This window comes from Misgurnus anguillicaudatus, chromosome 5 (genome assembly GCF_027580225.2).
Source record: "Misgurnus anguillicaudatus chromosome 5, ASM2758022v2, whole genome shotgun sequence".
Taxonomy (NCBI): Eukaryota; Metazoa; Chordata; class Actinopteri; order Cypriniformes; family Cobitidae; genus Misgurnus; species Misgurnus anguillicaudatus.
In genome coordinates this window covers 12,061,783-12,083,199 of record NC_073341.2, presented here as the reverse complement: position 1 = coordinate 12,083,199, position 21,417 = coordinate 12,061,783, and the positions used below count along the sequence as shown (strand labels likewise).

The 21,417-nt window shown below is 37.6% G+C and overlaps 1 protein-coding gene across 5 annotated transcripts in view; it reads right to left on the bottom strand.

Moving 5' to 3' along the window:
• The window catches only part of fgfr1a (fibroblast growth factor receptor 1a), a 44,761-nt gene that overhangs the window by 17,470 nt on the left and 5,874 nt on the right, over positions 1–21,417 (bottom strand). For all 5 annotated transcript variants that reach the window (XM_073867554.1, XM_073867558.1, XM_073867555.1 and 2 more), the window contains exons 2-6: positions 18,578–18,742; positions 7,724–7,981; positions 7,559–7,642; positions 6,091–6,263; positions 1,600–1,723 (exon numbers count right to left, since the gene is read on the bottom strand). In XM_073867554.1, coding sequence (XP_073723655.1) covers positions 1,600–1,723; positions 6,091–6,263; positions 7,559–7,642; positions 7,724–7,981; positions 18,578–18,671 — 733 coding nt within the window. In that variant the 5' untranslated portion in view covers positions 18,672–18,742. The remainder of the gene's footprint in view (positions 1–1,599; positions 1,724–6,090; positions 6,264–7,558; positions 7,643–7,723; positions 7,982–18,577; positions 18,743–21,417) is intronic.

Genomic DNA, 21,417 nt, shown 5'->3' with positions numbered 1-21,417 from the left:
AGGTACTCTACTTCTTGTTTATTTTGCTTGTTATCAGAAATAAACTACTCTTCAAGGACTTTGTTTTTATTGATTCTTTGCGTAGTTTACTGGAAGTAACGTTTGTTCCACGAAAGCTGTTTGTTTATGTTGTTACTGCTGAAACCGTGTATATACTAAATTAACACATGTGCTTAAGGTCACAGTTATCACAGAATTGCGTTTAGGTAGTTTTCAATGTGTCATTATCCAAAAGTTGCACTTTGAAACGTATTACTGGTTTGCGTTTTCAAGAATCCAAAATGGCAATTTCATGTAAACGAACAGCAAACTGCGTAAAAACTTTACCGCTTCCTGTTGAAAATGTTGTTATGATGATAGTCAGACAGAGCACTAGCCTTTTTGATGATAGTTTGTCCATTATAGTTAAATTATTATCATGCTATTATTATTGCCCCACCTTGATACTATCGTGTATCGGCGATCTGACAGGCTTACTATGGGGAATATCGCGCAACACTACTAAACGGCCCCTAAAACCAGCAAACCGTTTGGCCGAGCTAAGTTGGACAGCCTGCCAAGACTAGGAGGTCTTAGGTCGGTTTAAGCTGTTATTTCAGCAGGGCAGATGCTAATCTCAAACAGTCTGTAGGGATCAGCCTTCTTAACATGCAGACTAGAATCTCAGTATAATTGCTGCAATTTGGTGTAAACGAGTGGTATTGTTGTTTTTAGCCACAGCCCATTTTCACCAAAAAGCCAATACACTTAAAAGAGAAATAAAGTGCAAACACAGACGGTTCACTTTGCACAATGTTCATGATTCTGATCTTTTCATCCTTTGGTTTACAGTTGGCAGCAGTAGTTTTAAAAACCTTGCTTTCTTTTTGTCATGAAGTAAGAAATGAAAACATACATATAGTGTTCACATCACATAACACTTACGACTTCTCATAATGAGTACTTTACAGGACGATGAAGTGTCTATGAAAAATTGTGTGTGTATTGAATGTGTATGCTTGTATGTGCAAATGATGTCACATTTGGTTTCCATCTACAAGGGCGTGGCACTGATTTATTGCCTACTTAATGAAGGCATCAATCAAGTGTACATCCACCAATCAGTGTTCTAAATGACTTTATTCCAAATACTCTGATCTCATCCCCGTCCACTAACCGCATCTCTAACTCATCACGGCATCAAGTAAACACCTCATCTATTCATTGGATCATTTCACCCACACCATCAACAGACTACACGTACACACAAGGCGTAAAGCCACCCATTACCTCAGTTCACTGCATTGAAGTAATGATAACCATTAGGCGTCCTGCACCAAAACATTAGCTACATGGTAAACACCACCCATTTACATCGGATAGACTCGAGTAAACACTGAAGCGCTCCCTTGGGGACCATTTGTGTGTTATGTGGTAGCTAAACACGAAAATCAATTTAATCAAAAGCTAAGGGATAAATCACCGAAATTAAACTATTGGGGAGGAGAAGACACCAAACGGCCTTTGACCGAGAAATGATGTAAGAGCACTTGGTTAATCCCATTTACCCTTGAACTAACTTTGAAAAACAGAGATAAGTAATAATAAAATGTGACTGACCAACTACGTCCAGTTGGTAGGTGTGGTTGATGCTGCCATATTTGTTCTCCACCAGACAAGTGTAGTTGCCTTTGTCGGACGGCACCACAGACTCCATTATGATGGTCCACATGTGCTCTCGAACCTGTGCAGTAAAAGAGATTCACAGATCAGTTCAGAACTCTATAGGAATGGCAGAATCATTAGTTAAAATTGGCATTGGATCCTTATGAGTACACTAGAGGACAGTAGCTGGCCCCACTCCTCACAAAGCCACAGACAATGCTGCCAGTTGCCCACCTCTGGACTATGATATAGACATACATAAAAACACGCTCTTTGACTAATATTCATCCAATTCAGTGTAAAAAAAACCTAGAAAACTGCTAAATGCATTAGAGGCCCATTTGTCTTTTTAAGATCATTTTGATGAAAGGCTGAGGAAGTTTACAAAGTATGTTGGCAACCGATCTATATCAGGTCAGTTTAGCATCCAGTCAGGCGCAAGATCAGAGCCGTGAAGAACAGCATGTTCCATGGAGAGTGGGAAACAAGCCACTTCATGTCCATTAAAACAGACGGCATTGCAAGTCAAAAGTCCTATAAAGAACACATCAAACTTTAGAAAACCTAACTTATTGAAATACAGACCTCTACAATGCAGCTGAAATAAAGGTGACATTCATACTGAAAAAGCTATAGCATTGAAAAACAAAATCCTGTCATAATTTACCCTAAGTAGGGTCAAACCTGTATAATTTTGTTTTTCTTCTGTGTAACACAAACAATGTTCATAATTCATAATGAAAGCAGATCCAAAAAGCAATGCGCCTGGAACCAAAGTTAACTTCTGGTCTGCGTTTATCATCTGGCTTGTGGCTAAACTGATATCAGAAACAAATACCTTGTCCAAAAATGAAATGTTTTGGTTTGCTAAAGACAAGGGGAGAAACCAAATATGCTCACTGCTGTGCGGAGAAATTTGGCAGCCAAGCAAGAATTTGCGAACATTGTATACGTTAGTTTTACACAGTAACGTTAGCTAAGTGTAGTAGTTAATGCGTGTTAGATATGTGAATAAAGATAATTTACTTACTTTAGTTAGTTTAGTTTGTTTACCAAAAATACACTACTGTAAAAGGATGTTGTTACTGCTGAAACGTTGTTACTATTGTCTATAAAAATGCTTCAATGACACTAAAGACATACAAAGCTTTGTGTAAAAAACAGATTTACATTTGAATACATTTGGCCTTTTTGAAAATAGGCTTATTTTCCAGCTAAAACAATTGAGTTTTACTGTTTTGGAATCCATTCAGCTGATCTACGGGTCTGGCGGTACCACTTTTAGCATAGCTTAGCATAATCCATTGAATCTGATTAGACCATTAGCATCGCACTTAAAAATAATCAAGAGTTTTTCCTATTTTAAACTGGACTCTTCTGTAGTTACATCGTGTACTGAGAATAACGTAAAATTAAAAGTTGTGATTTTTTAAACCGATGTGTCTATGAACTATACTCTCATTCTGGTGTAATAATCAAGGACTTTGCTGCAGTACTATGTGTGCAGCAGGCGCAATTATATTACGCAGTGCCCGAAAATAGTCCCCAGCTATTGAAAGTTACCAAGGGGAATATTTTTGGCTGCTGCGCTAGATCATATATCATCATATCGAAACTCTTTTGTTATTTTTGAACGTGATGCGAATGGTCTAATCAGATTCAAATGGATTATACCGCCAGACCCGGAGATCAGCTGAATGGATTCCAAAACGGTAAAACTCAATTGTTTAACTCTAGTGGAGCTGGAAAATTAGCATATTTTCAAAAAAGTGGAATGTAACTTTAAAAGCTGTGGCAGAAAGGTTTAAGATCTTTGGTCTGTTTCTTAACACAAAGCTATCGTTTGGCTATATAAAACCTATTGCACAAATCATCATGGCTACTTTTATGGGCTTTTAGTCATTTTGGAAACCAAAGCACACTGTATGCTTTCCATTAAAAGAAAGTTGTTTGAGTTTGTAACAACTTTAGGGTGAGCGAGCTGACTATTTTAATTTTGGGCTGAAATGTACTTTTAAGCCCAACCACAACATTCGCTGCTATAATGGCTTTTTCTGAGGCTTTATAAAATACAGACGCAAAGAGCTTATGGTTGGACAATTAATATAGGTTTTCAGGCTACAAAAGCCCAGATGTGATCTGCTACACTCAGTCTGCCTGACTTCCTTTTCACATACACTTAATGTAAATGAACAATTGTGCCGGACTCTTGTTAAACAAAAGGGAACAGAAATGGGGCCGAGGGGGAGGTTGAACAAAAAAGCTGCAGGGCCCCTCAACGAAAAGCCCCGTCACACTTTTGTAGCTTGGATGTGGATGCATGCATTCTCGTTGCTTATGGTTCTGAGCATATAAAAAACAAAAAGGCAAAGGAATTTTGCTTTGCATACTTCGTAGACTTGATTTTATACAAACATACAAGTAATTTTAGTGTGTGTGTGTACATCCGTATGCATTGCAGTGGCCTCAAACACACTCCAGATGGTAAAGCGTGTATGCGGTGAAAAGAGGAAGAGGACTAATGCCTCCCAGCTGGAGTACACCTTGATGAGAAACACAGACGACAATGATACAAGCAGAGAACTGCAGAAAATATCTCTGACATGTCATGTAGAAGAGAATGACATGGAGAAAGTAATTGTCCAGTAGCTTTTAATACTTTTGCCAATTGCAGCGTAATAAAAAGGTTGATTTCTTGATATCTTTAACAAACTGTACGGCTTTGCAGTGAATGTTTGAGCATCTCGACATAACTAATGGCGTGAGACTGAAGCAAAACAAATGTGATCCTGGACTACAAAATTACTCATAAGGGTATTTTTTTATTAAGATTTACACATAATAAAAAAGCTAAATAAAAATGTTTTCCATTAATTTATGGTTTGTTAGGATAGGATAATTTTTGGCCAAAATCTAAGATCTGAGGGTGCAAAAAAATGTAAAAATTGAGAAAATCGCCAAATGAAAACTGCATCCATTCACAATAATAGATTTTTATATATTTACAGTGGGACTTTTACCAAATATCTTTTATTGGAACAGGATCTTTACTTAATATCCTAATGATTTTTGGCATAAAAAACCCATACAATGTATTGTTCCGCTTTTGCTACCCGCGCAACTTAAAACCCTGGTTTTGTGGTCCAGGGTCAAAATGGTAAATGAAAGGAAATCTTGGGAAATGCATCTCATAACAATCATTATTTAAGCATTTACTAGCGATTTCGGAAAATGTTTAAAATCGTCAGTGTGGACGGACACCATTTTGAAAAGAAAATTGACGTTTCACCGATTTTGGATGTAGCCTTAAGCAACACGCTACAGTGTTTTGGGAAAAACAAGGAAATCTCTTTCTGTTCTCTATTAGAAGGCAGCAGCATGAAGCAATCATATCCTGCCACAGGTCCGACTGAGGATCTCATGCTGCTGCCTTTAACGTTGATTACCAAAAATGAATCTTCGTAAAATACAAATAAAAAAAGAGTACATGGCAACGACCTAATGATAAGGAAAAATCAAACATGGTAACCAAACAAACAGCAATACATTTTCTCTTTTTAAACTTTACTGTGCATAACTTCGCACCAGAACGATCTTGGGCCGAAAACATTTAACAGATATGAAACAAGTGCACTTGTGCCAAACAAGTGCCAAAACGTAATTTAATTGTTTTGTTACTTTTAGTTTGTTTAAGACGCTTTATTCAGGACTTTATTCTTATGAGGAGAACCAGTTGCGTGAAATGAGGACAGTCAAGTGGAGAAGATGTTTTCTCCAAAAATCCATAGATCCAGTGTTTGCCTTCCAGCCACAGCTATTATGTTCCTGTCATGCTGTAGTGAGGTGTCTGTAAGACTGATCTGTTAAAGGCGGAGTCCACGATGTTTGAAAGCCAATGTTGATATTTGAAATCACCCAAACAAACACGCCCCTACCCCAATAGAATCTGGACCTTCTGTTGATAGACGCGCCCCACACATACGCAACCTGGCATTTGATTTGATTTGATTGGCTATAAGTGTGTTTTGGTAGTTGGCCCGTCTCCTTTTCCAACGCGTTTTTCAAACATCGTGGACTCCGCCTTTAAGGAGGAGGAGAAGATCTGCCCTTCTAACCTCAAAACAAGAGCAGGAGGGCACTACTAACATTTCAGTTTGGTATTCTGGAGACATCAATATATAGACTGAATTAAAGATTATAGATTTACAAAAATGAATAACCTACATTTTTGCGTTTTTTTGGAAGAAACTGACTTATATTTGCAAACTTCTATTAGAGAAGTATGTTATGGCTTTGTGTCTGATTTAAAAAAATGGAATGAACCCCAATTCCCAAGAATGGCCAACAGTAACCGCTACGCTTGCCTTAGCAATACAACACACATAACAAAGTGTCGGGTTATTGATCTAATCTTGCTGTTTGGTATCCATATCCAGGCACTCTCACCTTGAATCCTCCTATTCGCTGGTCTCTCTTGAATTCTTTGCCGTTCTTGAGCCACTTGAGTGTTGGGTTTGGGTTACCGTTGGCCTGGCAACGAAACCTGACAGTTTTGCTGGCAGGAACTGCATGGAGCTTCTTCTCCATCTTATCAGGTTGAGCCCAGACTGGGGCCATCGCTGTGAAAGAGAAAGAGTGAAGAATATAAGAATAATTAAAGGGACATTCCACTTTTTAAAAAATATGCTCATTTTCCAGCTCCCCTAGAGATAAACACTTGCTTTTTACCATTTTGGAATCGATTCAGCTGATCTCCGGGTCTGGCGCTACCACTTTTAGCATAGCTTAGCATAATCCATTGAATCTGATTAGACCATTAGCATCACGCAAAAAAAATAACCAAAGACTTTCGAACTTGACTCTTCTTTAGTTACATCGTGTACTAAGACAGACAGAAAATTAAAAGTTGTGATTTTCTAGGCAGATATGGTTAGGAACTATACTCTCATTCTGGCGTAATAATCAAGGACTTTGCTGATGTAACATGGCTGCAGGAGGCGTAGGAATAATACGCACTGCACGAAAATAGTCCCCTGCCATTGAAAGTTACTAAGGGGACTATTTTCGGCTGCTGCGTAATATCATTGCCCCTCCTGCAGCCATGTTACACTACATTTTTTGCGCGATGCTAATGGTCTAATCAGATTCAATGGATTGTGCTAAGCTATGCTAAAAGTGATAGCGCCAGATCGGAGATCAGCTGAATGGATTCCAAAACGGTAAAAATCAAATGTTTAACTTTAAGGGAGCAGAAAAATTTGTATTTTTTAAAAAAGTGGAATGTTCCTTTAACAAAAAAGTAAAACCATGGTGTAACATCTGAATGACAACTCTAAATGTAAAAGTTTACCAAAAACATTTTTAGGGTGAAGAAGTGAAATTCACAATATTTATGAGCATATCAAATAAAGAAGAGATAAGATAGCTTTGTGTGAGAAGCAGACTGATATTTATTTACTAAAAATCGTAAAGTCTTCTTGAAACTTAACTGGTTGTAGTCACTTATCCTTTATTTGTAATTATTGTAATTTTCATTTTTGGGTGAAGTATTCATTCATAAATGCACATCAACAACAACAGTACGTTCCTCAAGATTGACTGGTGACCGAATCGCAGATCAAAGGGGAAATGTTTGGGTGATGCTGGTTTTACTCTGTCTGACTTGAGTAATGATGTCCTCCAGACTCAAAGACTAATCCATCAAAACAGACTTTCAATCTAGTGAACTAAAGCTTGACCAATTTCACTGGAGACAGCTGTGGTTTATAAGACAACTATGTGCACTACTTCCTGTCAACCATACCAATTGCATAAGGAACTAATTCTGTTATTGACATTTTTGAGATACCCAATCTTTGAGTTAGAGTTTGGAGAGCAGAGAGTTTTACTAAAAGTACTGTAGAAAGTGACTCACGAAGCAGTTTCTGGCTACTTGATAGCTTGGTCTCTTCTGAGGAAGACTCTTCTTCTTCATCATCTTCTGAGGAAGCTAATCCATCTGCTCAAGGAATACAATTTTGATTACTAACAATGAACAAACCAATCTACAGTATAAATCTGAAAAAAGCAAGTTTCTCACCTGTAACATTGACATTGAAATAGTCTGTGTGGTTGCTATTGGGTCCCTGAGCAAAGCAAGCATACAGACCAGAATCGGCCAGTTCCACCGCTTCGATCTCCAGTTGATTGTTTCGTAGGCGCGTGTGCTCTCCGTCAGCCAGTGGAATGAAATCCTTAGTCCAAGTCACATCATGTGCTTCTTCTTTACCTTTACAGCCCAGCTCCAGTTTGTCCCCAGGATAGAGAGTAAATGGTGTGGGCTCTACAAGGGCGACCGCTAAGGAAACGCACAGGAGAATAAGAGCCCTTTTAGTTATAATCAGTCAAAATTATTTCACACACTTAATACTTTAACAGACTCTGTTAATACAGGGTTTCCCACAGCACTTTTCAGTTCGGGCGGCCCGCCTAAGCTGGGAAACCCTACTGCCTTAACTAGGTCATAAAAAAAATGCTGCAAAAAAGGCCGTTAAGTGCATCTCGGAGAATAGAGCGAACGCTCTTCACACCGTGAGCGGGCACGCGCACCACACGGCCGAAATGATAAAGACGTGGTCCAGGCCGTCACTGTCTGGAGGATAACTAGCCAGTTGATAAAACATCTCGGAAAATATTGCGGATGCGCTTCATACCGCGAGCGTGCACGTGCGCCACACGGCCGAAATGAGATAAAGACGTGGTTCGTCATGTCTGGAGGATAGCCAGTTGATAAAACACATTATAACAGAAGAAAACAGGGGTCAGGGAACAACTTCTGACTTTGAAATCCAAAAAAGTTATCCACACGGCTCCAAGGGGTTAATTAAAGATTTTGCAAATAATCAATGCTATTTTGTAAGAAAAATATCCAAATATTTTAAACTTTAAAAACTGTAATAACTAGCTTTCGTCAACGACGCCATCTTGGTCTCACGCAATTCACAAGAGTCACTGCACAACCTACCTATGGCAAAAAACGCTCACTACGCTATGACGTCATTACCGGAAGCTAGTTATTACAATTTATAAAGTTTGAAATATGAAAATTTGCTTAAAAAAACATTGATTAAATGCAGAAGTCCTTTATTAACCATTTTGGAGGCGTATGGATTACCTCTGTGAAGGATGAATGCACTTTTTGGGGGGTTTAAGTCTTGGAACAGAAAGGACATTTACTAAAATCAACAAGATGATGGACATATGTATCTCAGATTACTTGGGGGTGAGTAAATTATGGGGTAATTTGATATGTGGATCGGAGTATCCCTTTAATTTATAAGCAAAAAAATAGGCACAAATATATTTTGTTGCATGTGAATTTATGTACTTGGGACAAATTATGGGGATTTGGAAGATGCTGTTTTTCCTGTAGTGTATCTAATGTCGTTAAAATTTTGCATCCTACAGACATTGAGCAAAAACACCCATCAAAATGTTACCATGTGAAATCAAATCTCATTCTGAATTAGTCAAGGGCCAATTGTCAGGCCAATTCTGAGAGGGAGCTCAAATTTGATTATGGGATGCAAGGTTGGGGGCATTGCCTCAGACAAAGCCACCTGAGACCAGCCGTTTCGACTGGTGACCATTAGAGACGGGGGGCTGAGATTTGAATTTGGGAAGGCCTAATTTAATTACGCTGATTCAATGTCCATCAACATTTTGTCACCCATCTGTACCTGTCAAACAAGCAGTAGTACATTCTTAAGGTGGTCTGATTCTACTAAGGACATAAGCATATTGTAGGATTGTCCCTGTTAGGGTTCCTCCTTAAAAGAATGGACTGAAGTCGTCAAAGAGCACATACTGACACCGTATGCTAATTGCGCCTCCATACTAACAGTAGACTTAAATGAGATTTTTACATTTACAAAGCAAATGCTAACTGCTGTATATTCACATGGTAATTGGATTTACTTACGTTCAATAATACTGCATCTGATCTGCTCCAAGGGATTTAAATGTTAGCAAATGGTTTCCTGTAAACTATGCATCCCGGCTGGATAATTGTTCAAAATAGGTTACATTTCCGTGAAGTGCTGCCACTTGCTGAGAATGACATTTACACTATTGTTTTGTGATGCATGAGTGAATCTAAAGAAACAATGCATGACCTACATCCTTGTGAGCTACTTTGATGACCCAAGAATAAAAGAGAGACTGCAATGTTAGAAATTGCACAAAATTGTAGAGCTGCACGATTCTGTATAAAATGAGAATCACGGTTCTTTTGCTTCAAATAAAGATCACGATTCTCTCATGATTCTTAAGAACTTTGTTAATTTTAAAGATGTACAACCCCAGAACATTAGTTTTTACAGGTGCAAATTAATTATAATTCTGAAAGTTTCAGATATGTGTAGATATTCTTTAAATTCAGTTAATATTAATTGTAGAGTGATTATGTATTCATTTTATATTTAAAGAAAAAAATTAAATATACATTTTAAGTAGCCTAAAAAAAAGCTGTCACATGGATTGACATTATTACTTTACGTTAATGAGCTATGATGCAGTTCGGCTGCAACCAATCGCAAGGCGGAAACGCTCCGCGGGAACCAATCGGAAGGGCGTACATCTCTGCTTGAGAGGATTCCAGAGAATGCATTCGAGCCTCAGAGCGTTTTTTGACGCTCTCGCTGTCGGCGTGAACGTCCATCGGGTGAATAATATAATAATAATATCTACATGCATGCTTAATGCTCTGCCTCACTGATTCTCTTTAGTTTCTGTTTCTTTCTGTCTAACTTCTCGGCGAAAGCATCCGCTGTACCAGTGGAGTGAACACGAGCACATTTGGCTTGCGCAATAATAAATGTGATGTAAAGACCTCATCGCGGTTGCTGTGATTGCGTGTTTTCGAGAGAACTGACGAGACTGTCTTTCCTACTTGAATATATAATTATTTGAATCGTCGAAATGCTGGATTAAGATCATTTGGGGGGTTGAATCGAGATCACGATCTTTTAACGATTAATCGTGCAGCTCTACAAAATTGTATTCGAGTCTATGGGAATTTTCTGAGTTAAATATGAAATGAGTGGATTTACATACCATAAGATTATTTTATTTCTAAATAAGTTTAAAACACATTCATTCTTTTCAACTTTTTTCTATTAAATGAGTCAATATTTTATTTTTAAAGACTTTTGAAGATTTAGTATGGAAGGTAAAGGGTTCATTATTACTGCTACGCTTATTGCGTTTTTAACAGAATGCAGTACACAACGACTAACTTTGTTTAACTCTTTCAACGCCATTGACGAGATATCATGAGAAAACGCTTCCTTGCCAATGACGAGTATTTCCGTCTTTCCGCAATACCGCTATTATCCACAATGTTTAAACCCGGAAGTATTGCCCTATGGCAAGCAGCTGCATGTCCGTGTCTCTTTTAAAGATCGCTCTAAATGGGATCTCTATGAAAAGTCCGTCACAAAAATGTAATTATCTCTGCTTTTTGCTCAAAATGTGGTGTTTTTGCAGAAACCTACCCATATTCAAAAGCTGATTACAAAGAACTACTGAAGGTAGGATGAAACTTTTTCTTTTTTTGAAAGCAGAGGGTCTGTTCTTTCATTTGGTATAGTGTATGTTTATATATTTAAAGAAGAACATTTTCTGGAGGGCATTAAACTTTGGTGAAAATCATGAAAAACGCTGGCGCTGGCTGGCAACTTTTTTTTTAAATGCTGGCAGTGAAAGAGTAAATAGGTGCACTGTAGCCCCTGAATGAAAATTTTAGGAGCGCAAACAGAAAATTTTGAGCCACACCTTAAATCAGTCTGCAATTCAATTATTCAAAATTTTCCCAAAATTACTTACAAATACTTTGACTTAAATTACAAAGTGCCATTTTATTTTCATTTGAGAGGGATATGACTTGCACAGTTGACTAACGGAGATAAGGGGTAAAAACCCTGTGGCATATTCCGTTTTTGTAACCGATGCTCTGTGTCAGCTGCCAATGTTACCCATGCCACAGCACACTCTTGGGCTCGCAATCTACTCGTCTTTCAACGTGAAATTACAACTCAAAGAAATTGCAAACTTGCAGGTCGCACAGACGCGAGTACTTGTAAAAAAATGCTTGTGCGGTCTCAAAAATTGGTCGCGAAAGGACACAATTTGCTTGCAGTCTGGAGCCATGCACTGACTCCACCAATAAAGGAGAGCGGGCTAGAGGCCTGTAGCAGCAGGTTTTTGGGCTCGTATCCATGGTGATCTCAGTAGGGTCTAGTTAAGGTATTTCCTGCTTCGCATGTGTCTAACAGCCTCTTAATCCTGACAGGAACAGGGGCCTGAAAGAGATCAACTTACCCCACTGTAACACTGCAGAAAGGAATGAAGGCAGGAGAAAAGATGATGAGCCAGTGTAGCCTCAGGGCATGTTTACACAACAACGGTAGTACTAAAAACGGAAGTCTTTTCATTGCGCTTCTGATAAATTTCAGATACACACAACAAAGTTGTCAAAATGATTCCTATTTACGCAGATCCGCTAAAATGACTAAAAATGGCGTATTATGCATGCCAGGCCAGTAGTTGGTGATGTTAGTTGGCAGAGAACCACTACGCACCAGCGCACATAAGCATTCTCCTACAGAGCGAAAAATACCAACAATAAAGACCGCACGAGCATCAAGCAATTTTTTTGGACGGAATGATGAGGTAGGTTTATCGCTATAAGTGAACCTGGAATATTACTATAAGTGAATTACCATTGTTGTTATGGTTGTCAAGTACTTACGCCTACCTGTAGACTGAACACGTATTGCTCATGTGCAAGATGTCATACATTTGTACGGAAAAAAAATACCAACATAATTTTCAAAAACTTTGTATCCATATCTGGCCTATGTCTACACAGACTCAAAGGCTCTACCCCGAAAACATCACAGCCTCATTTGACCCTCTGTATCACTTCTACAGCCAGGAACACATCACGCTGTATCGACGAGGAACTCTTGACATATCACAGACACGCAACAGATCATAAGTTTGTGACAATAAGGTTGCAATTTCCACTTGAGACTTAGTAATCAGCAGAAAAGATTCCAAAAACATTTTACTGCAATCACTGAAAAGGCTGTGAGGTATCAAGTGAGACTATTGTATAATAATCGCACGAGGAGGAAATTCTACAGCTTCTGATTTATGGTCATTAATCGACATGCTTCCTTCCAGGATATTCAATTCTGGCATGCCACCAAGCCATAAGTCACAAAGAGCGAAACTTTTTATAATGCAACAAGCTGAAGATATGCTATGTGTATGAGCTATAGAGGCCAGATGTTACAAAACTACAGCATTACAGATTTAAAAAGGATGGTTGAAAGTTTAAGTTAAAATACAGGTTTCATGATTTGAGGTTTTCAGGTATCATTCATGTGTCTAGAAACAACAGCATGATCTAGTACAAACCAAACAAAAAGATGAGCAACATCCAAGATCCTCCAAGAATCCCATTCCCATTAATCCTTCACATTCTGTGACCAGATTAAGTTGGATAAAAGTGCATATTTTTGCAATCATTGCTTTCTTTTTCCTGCTTTACACTATGCAAAAAGATGATTGACGTTTTTGAAAATCAAGTTGATTATAGTTAATCTTGAAAGTGAATTTTTATCTCCTTTTTATGACCAACAAAATGAGAGGCAGTGTGGGCAGGATGGAAAAGAGGCCTTTTGGAGAGACCGGATACAAAAGGAAGCAATACAAGAGAATTACTACAGGGATTTCCTCTCGCTGGAGAGAAGATAGAGAAATAAAGAGACCAGTAAACATAATAATCAAGTAATCAATAACTTCTTTACAACAAATAACTACTAATTATTTGTCAATTTTTTATTTTATTTTGACTTACATTAAATGTGGCAAGAGCTCTTGCAATCTGGTTTATTTTATCCAATAAACTTTAAAAAAAAAATGTTCTCCTCTTTAAAACTTTTATATTTAATTTCTCTTTAAACTAAATGAGATTTCAATAGTATTTTAACTATTGAACTAGGACATAGTTTTATTAAAAAAAATCTGGTCACCTTACTTTAAACCCCATTAGCATAATTTTTTTACCATTTTTAAAGGCAAGACCAGATATCTTATGTTATAAGCATTTAGATTTTAATTTTAGGACAATTTTAGTGAACGACAAAAAATACTCTGTTCACGCAACCTCGGATCAGAGAGACACTTCGTCTCAGTAAGAAATTGGAATGTGCGCTGTCACAAATAATCAACAAACAAATAAACTGCAATACGATCAGTAATCTCATTTCGTGACTAAATTTGATTATGTGACTAGCACTTCATTATTTCAGTTACTTAACATGATTAGTAAAGGTGTTAGCTAATTGTGACCCCCCAAAAAACAGGGAAATTTACTAATGCACCCTTTAAAGACCTCCCCTGTCTTATGCTAGCACTGTCGTTTGACACATCTCTAAAGGACATTTGTTCACAATAGCCATGCTTGTACAAACATAATCACTGCTTGCCTACACATGAATGTGCTAACGTACACATGCACAAGCTCTGCAGGAGGACAAGAATGAGATCAGTCTGAATAACAGTCATTGTTTCCACAAAACATTATTTATCTCCATTTGGAGAGTGAGCGTCTTTACAGACTGCACGGCTGTTACTAAAAACAGCATAATGCAATGAGAAAATTGACAGATTTGTACATTACAACAAAATCGAATGACATTTACTACTACTACTTACATTATCTTAATATGGTCATGGCTTACAAAATATCTTTATCTGTGTAATGATTCAATATTAGAGAAAATTTTATATAAACATACTATGTGAACAGGTAATCTACACTTTAGGCATTTTTAGAATATAAAACTTATACTAGTAACTCCTCCAACTTAATTGTGAATGCTGAACGTGTCTTGATTTCTAGTCGGTCGTTAGTATGAATTCTGTACCAGGGTTTCCCACAGAAAAATTGTTTGTTAAGGTGGTAGGGTTGGGCAGGGGGCGGGTCAATCAAAGGGGCGGGGCGCACACATTATGATGAAAATTAAAATATTTTTATTTAAAACACTCAAATAAAACTTCATTTTGAAGAAACTATGACAGAAAATGAACACATACTAGATTATAAATGAATTAAATGTTTTTACATCTAACGGGAATAGCTGCGTGATGAAGTGAAACTAAAGGGTTAATAAACACAAACTAAAGCAGATGTTGTAGAATGTCTGGCAAACGATGATAGATAGGGAAAAATTGTGAAAACTGATTATTTTCCACTATTAATTACATTATTTTAAAGGAGTGTAACTACTGTAACATGTAAATAATGCACATAAATAACGTGAGCAGAGCACTCAACAATTATATCTAATCAACAGGCACGTGAAACCTAACTAGCAGGTTGCTAAAACAACAAAATCACCTGCTAACTTACTTTAAATTTGCAAAAACTATAGACTAATACTAGGGCTGCACGATTTGGGTAATTTTTCCCGTTGCGGTTATTGCTGCTAATATTACGATGTGCGATTGCGATTATACTAAATGGTATCATGAGTCAACTTGATGGGTTCTAAGGAAAATCCACACACAGATAAGCTAAAATGTGTATTTGTAAAACTAGAAATGTTTTGTACCACGTGATGTAGCAACTGCTCAGTGTCAGTAATCCTAAATCCAAAATACCGCCATACAACAGACATAGTTTTTTTTTTTTTTGCTACCAGATCACTGTCAACCTCCTCTGCATCCATCTTCGCTCTGGTATAAGTGACGACGCACACCACACACGTGCATGCCACACGTGCACTGCCTTTTTTGTTCGTTTTTCTATATTTTTTTAAACAGCAAGGAAAATCATCAAACTGTTATCAGAAAGTTTGTGTTAACAAGTCCACACATTTATTTATTTAATATAATTGCAACATTTTGCTGTCATATAATTGCACAGGCTGACATTGCGATTGCGATGCGATTAATTGTGCAGCACTAACTAATACAATAGCAGAATAGCAGGCTTAAATAAACCCAAAACATAAGTCCGCTCGCGGTGTGAAGGACGTCTGCGCTATTCTCCAAGATGCACTTGACGAGCTTTTGTACGGCGAATTATTCTTTTTTTAACGACCTAGTTAAGGCGGTAGGGTTTCCCAGCTTAGGCGGGCCGCCCGAACTGAAAAGTGCTACGGGAAACCCTGTGTACTGTTTGATCTTACAGAAATTATAATTTACCAAATATTTTACCCAAACCCAATTGAAGTTTAAAGTTTGAGGACTTGACAAAGTATGCTATCATCATGTAAACAGAAATAGCAAGTGAGAGCCTGGAGTGAACAAAAAAAAAACGCTCCATAACAGATTGCACAGTCGGCATATAAATATCTTCATTTATTTTGACATGTTTTTGTGAAGAAAGAAAATCATATTTAGTCTACCTGTTCCGGTAAAAGCCTGTTATACTGACTACAATAATGCCGCTGCAGAGAAAACTCTGTGGTTATCTGTTAAAAACAACAGATGGATCTAACAAGAATATCCAAATTTTACATTATTTTACAAACAACGTAAGCTGACATGAAACCTTACTGCTAACTGTGCAAAGTTACAAGCTTAATTTAACAGCACTTCACAAAGACGGGGCTGTTGCTACTGTTTGCTGTTAAACAACAATGGACAGTTATCCGGTTTATTTTCCACACTGCACCGCAAATGAATAAATGTTTTCGTTTCCTTCTCCATGTCTGTCTTGTTATTAATAAAGTAGGCTATATAACAGGAAGCTAACAAATCTCTCATGATGCACTGATGCGGCGGATGAGCACCTCTAAACAACACATGAGGCGGTGGCCAAAAACTAAATTGCCAAAACAATCAAAAATTAATGTTCATGTATATTTTACATTAAACTCTGTAAAAAGCAGTACAGATGAAGTAAAAACATTAAATTATTTTTCTTTTCTTGAATTATTATTGCAGATCAAATATTTGGAAAATCGACCATTTGTGCACATCCCTATTTAACACCCGAGGACTGCTTTACTGGTTATGATTATGATACTTACATTATATAATACTCTTACATTTTATTTACACTTCATCTTGACTGACAGCAGCTCATAGGATGTAGAATTATGAGCCAGAGGAAACTATAAGGAAATGACCTCCTAAAGACATGACCGGATCATAGTCAAAAGCCTTCAGCCGTGATAAATACATCCACACAATACTGTATCCTTTATAACCATACTGAAGGTTGTCTATTTCAGCTTTGAATTAAGTAATAATCACACTTTCCTGATTGAGCAATGTACACACTACTTAAGGAAGTCATGTTGTTTGCACAGGCTGTTTTTAACAAGTGTAACAAAATGCCAAAGTTTCAGTCACTCATCAACAGCTGAAACTATCATTTACACCACAGGAGGCCTGGGGGGATAGATAGAAAGGAGCTCTGTCCTGACAGGAGGAAGAAGAGAGAGGAAGAGAAAACAAGTAGATGGTCTCAGCACGTCTGGCCATTTGGCTGTCAAGCATTAAGTGGTAAAAGCTCATCCATCACATTCTGGCCTGGTCTTCCTCTCTACTTTATAGTCAAGACAAAATCCTTAAGGGATGTGTTCAATCAATTATCAAAAACTGAAATTTTCACCCAAAATAGTTGGAAATATGTGGGTGCGGACAAAGAATTATGATTATCAGTGGCAACAACCAAATTTATATCCCGGACAAGCCCCCACTTTGTTACAACCACAGCAAGATATAAGGTTTAAGAGGTGACATTTGGTTAATAATCCCACTTATCATCAAGAGCATTAATGCTTGACCAACCTGGAACCAACCACTAGAAAACTTGTTGCATTTTCCCAGAAACATGATCTCCACTGTGGAATAGCACCACAGGGCGGAGTACTTTCTGTCTCTTCTTTTAAAAGCAGTAATTTATAGCGTCTCCGGTAGACAACTCTTCCCTTGATAACAAATACCTTCTCATTACAAAAGAAGGAGAGAGAGACAACGGGAAGGAGTGAGAGAGAGATAGTGGGGGAAGAGAGAACAGAGGTATTTTTACATGGCTGGAGGCTACAGACGACAGCTATTTCACACCTCCAGCTCTAGGGTAAATTCAAACCAACTTGGTTTATTTAAAGCCTTCACAGTTGGGCCACTCATTTCATAATGTTGTAACCATAATATAAGGCATTCAGAAGTCCCCTGAGCCCACTTTATTTCCCAAATCTAAACAAGACTATGAAGCTACTAAATCCAGTTTGGGCCACTGAAAGACACCAGCACTCGCTCCACTGGAATGCTGCCAATATACACATTTTTTAGGGTTTCATTTCAGCTGGCATTTTTCCTTCCGTTTATCCGTTTCACTTTCGGCCTACATGAGTGCTTGGGTTTAAAATTGCTTTTTTAGCATTGAGGCGTGAATATTGACAAATTGTATCTATGTGTCAATTTCCAGCGCTTAGAATACACAGAGAAGAATATTTCACCTGTATGCTTTGCTTGGCTGCCTTTGGAATATTGGAAAAATGAATATGATCTCAAAGCATAGCAGTCTGCGGATAAGCAATATAGTGGTATCGTCTAGTATAATCACATATTAAATGTAGCTCGTTTTAAAATGAGATATATTGTAGAAAACAGTATTTTGACATACTATGTAAACATATTTGTAATTGCACCATGCAAGTATCCATCTGCATTCCAACCAAACCGTTTATTGAAACTAATTTTACAAAGAAAATAAACAAGTCATTCAAAAAGCCTAATGATGATCCCAATTATAACAACAACAAAAAAAACTTAAAAGGAACAGTTAAACTTGGTTTTTAAAAAAGCCCATGATTAGCACATCCTTGGCTGAAAGATGATACAAAAGTGCTACAAAAAATCTTACCTTCTTCAGGAGTTGCGGGTCTCCCCTGTGATTGAAGAGCCTGAGTAAGGAGCACTGAGATCAGCAGCAGCATGGTCTTCATCGTCATCATCATGATAAAAGATCCACTACATCTGAACTCTCCACGCAGCCCAGCACGCCATAAACACAACTAGGACATCAGTACTGTGTGTGGGACAGATAGACAGAAACCAGTAAGCAAGTTTGTTTAAAATTAAAAACTTTTACCATTTGTGATGCATGCTGGCAATGAGTCAGAATGATAAAATTTTCAAAAAGGAGTTATTCATACTTTGACATTGTCTATTAAAAAAAACTTCAAAACAATCTATGATTTGTTGATCTGAAAAAAAAGATATTGATATAAAGATAACTGATATTTTTAAATGTGTAATTTTGTGTATGTGTATATATCGTGGTCATGCGCTCACGCATCTATGTGCATGCTTCGGAACTGTCAGTGAACGCGAGGAAGATCGTTTTCATGTCTTATCGCTTTAATAACTCTTTTAACATCAATCAAGTCCCGAACTTGATCTCTCTTAATAAATAATTTAACATCAAGCAAGTCCTGCACTACTTTCTAAATCCTACGTTTTAAAACTGAAGCCACACTCAGTCCCTCCAGAAAAACTCGATTATGCGATCGCATGATTCAATGCATAATCAGTCAAAGTCCACATATTTATGCAGGGGCGTATTTTTCCAAATACGCCACACTTTTGCCGCATAAATTGCAGATTTCCACAAGCAAAATATCCGGGGCTTGCATGATTTCATAATTTCATAATTTTCGTAGCAGAAAGTCACATATAGACGGTTTCAGCAGTAACAACATAAACAAGCGGCTGTTAGTGATGGGTCGTTCATGAACGATTCGTTAATTTTGAACGAATCTTTAGTAGGACTCGCGAGTAATGATTCGTCCCGGAGAGTGATTCGTTCATTTTGTGTTGACAGCGCATGTGCAACATCTATTGGTTCTGTGCCGGAAAGAGAATTGATTAATTCACCTGTCGAGTCTTCGGGTCCTCCGAGTCTTTCGTTCCTTTCACAACCGACAACCCTTTGAGCTATGCTATGTTGTATGTACTGGAAAGAGTAATGATTAGTTAATTTTGAGTCTTCGGGTCCTCCAAGTCGTTCGTTCCTTTCACACGTGACAACCCAATGGGCTATGCTATCTGTACCGGAAATGATTAGTTCATCTCGAGTCTTTGGCACAAGTCCGTTCATTTGTCACGTGACCGCACTTCCCGGTTCAGTATATTTTACAGACCATTTATTATCTGGAAATTATCAGAAGAAACAGTGCAAAAGACAAAGTACAATAAACTTTTTCTGAAAAATAAAAGTTGTGATCTACTATTGTTTCTGTGAGTCTCTCTCAATTATTGTTAAATGTTTCTTAAGTATCTGTGGTGCACACGTGTGTGTTTTAATTCTTTTAAATATTTTTTTGCTGGCATAATATACAGTATAAACAATAAACAACAATTATGTATACAGTGTTTATGTGTACATCATTGCTATGTTACGAAGTTAGGTTACACAGGCATCTCTATTATTAAATAATTGTAAATTAAATTTATATAAATAATGTAATTATTGTTTATAAGGTATGCAGTTGTTAACTATAATTTCTGTATCCAGTGACATTACGTGACAAAAGACAGAACGACTCGGACCCAAAGACTCGAGATGAACGAATCAAATCTATATCTGCTATGGGCTGCATAGCCTTATATCGAAAAGATGTAATGACTCGAGTCAAACCCGAAAACTCGACAAGAACTAATCAATTCTGTTTCAGGACAGCATAAACACAGACTGTAGGGGGCTGTCATGCGACAGAAGCAATGTCTTGTACACAAGGACTAACTTAGGAGGTAAGCAGTCTCTTGTGCAGGTTTCAGAGCTTATGTGAATGTCAATAAATCATGAAATAAGCATTTTTATTTCTCATAACTTGTTAGAAATGTCATAGTTGTTTGCATGAGTGGTCGTTCTGGCTCGTGAAATAACACGTAATCATAATCAAAAGAACAAAATGACTCGAAAAAGGATTCATTCGTTTTGATGAACAAGATTCAAAGATCTGAATTAGAAAAATGATCCACACTTCCCATCACTAGCGGCTGTCGTGGTCCGCACGTAACTTCCGGTAAACTCAGCTAAGAATAAATAACAACAAAGTACTTTAAACGTAGTTTATTTATATAACAAGCAAAAAAAACAACACATAGATTACCTAGGAAACCAAAACATTTGTTATTTTCCATGAGACATTTGTTCAAGAGATCAGTTTAGCAACTAGTCAGACCATTAAAAAAACGAAACCGGAAGTAAAGTTCGGATCCAGACGTGTATCGCGTCAGCGCACGTGCATCCGATGAAACGTCTATATCTTAGCAGAAAGTTAAAAAATGTTGCATTTACTTCACACAAGCGCAGCCATCTCCCCTGTTGCCATGGGAACATTACGAAGTGACATAATTACGAGACCGCAGTTTTTGCAATTTCCCGCAGTTTTGCAAGTTGCCACAAATTTATTGCATAAAATTGCATAAATATCCCGCATATTCCAGCGCATTTTTTAAGAAAACGTGCCGCAAGATCAAGGATTATTGCCCGCAACAATCACAAAAAACTTGCAAAACGTGCAAACAAAATTATTTTTGACGTGTAATGACTATTTAGAAATTGGGATCGCTACACGAGGGCTTAATGCACTTATTTTTATGAAACACTCAATTTTGAACAAAATCTACATTTTTACTTTCTTCTGGCTGTAGCTTAAAATTAGACTGTGCGCATCCCGACTCATTTGGTCACATTTT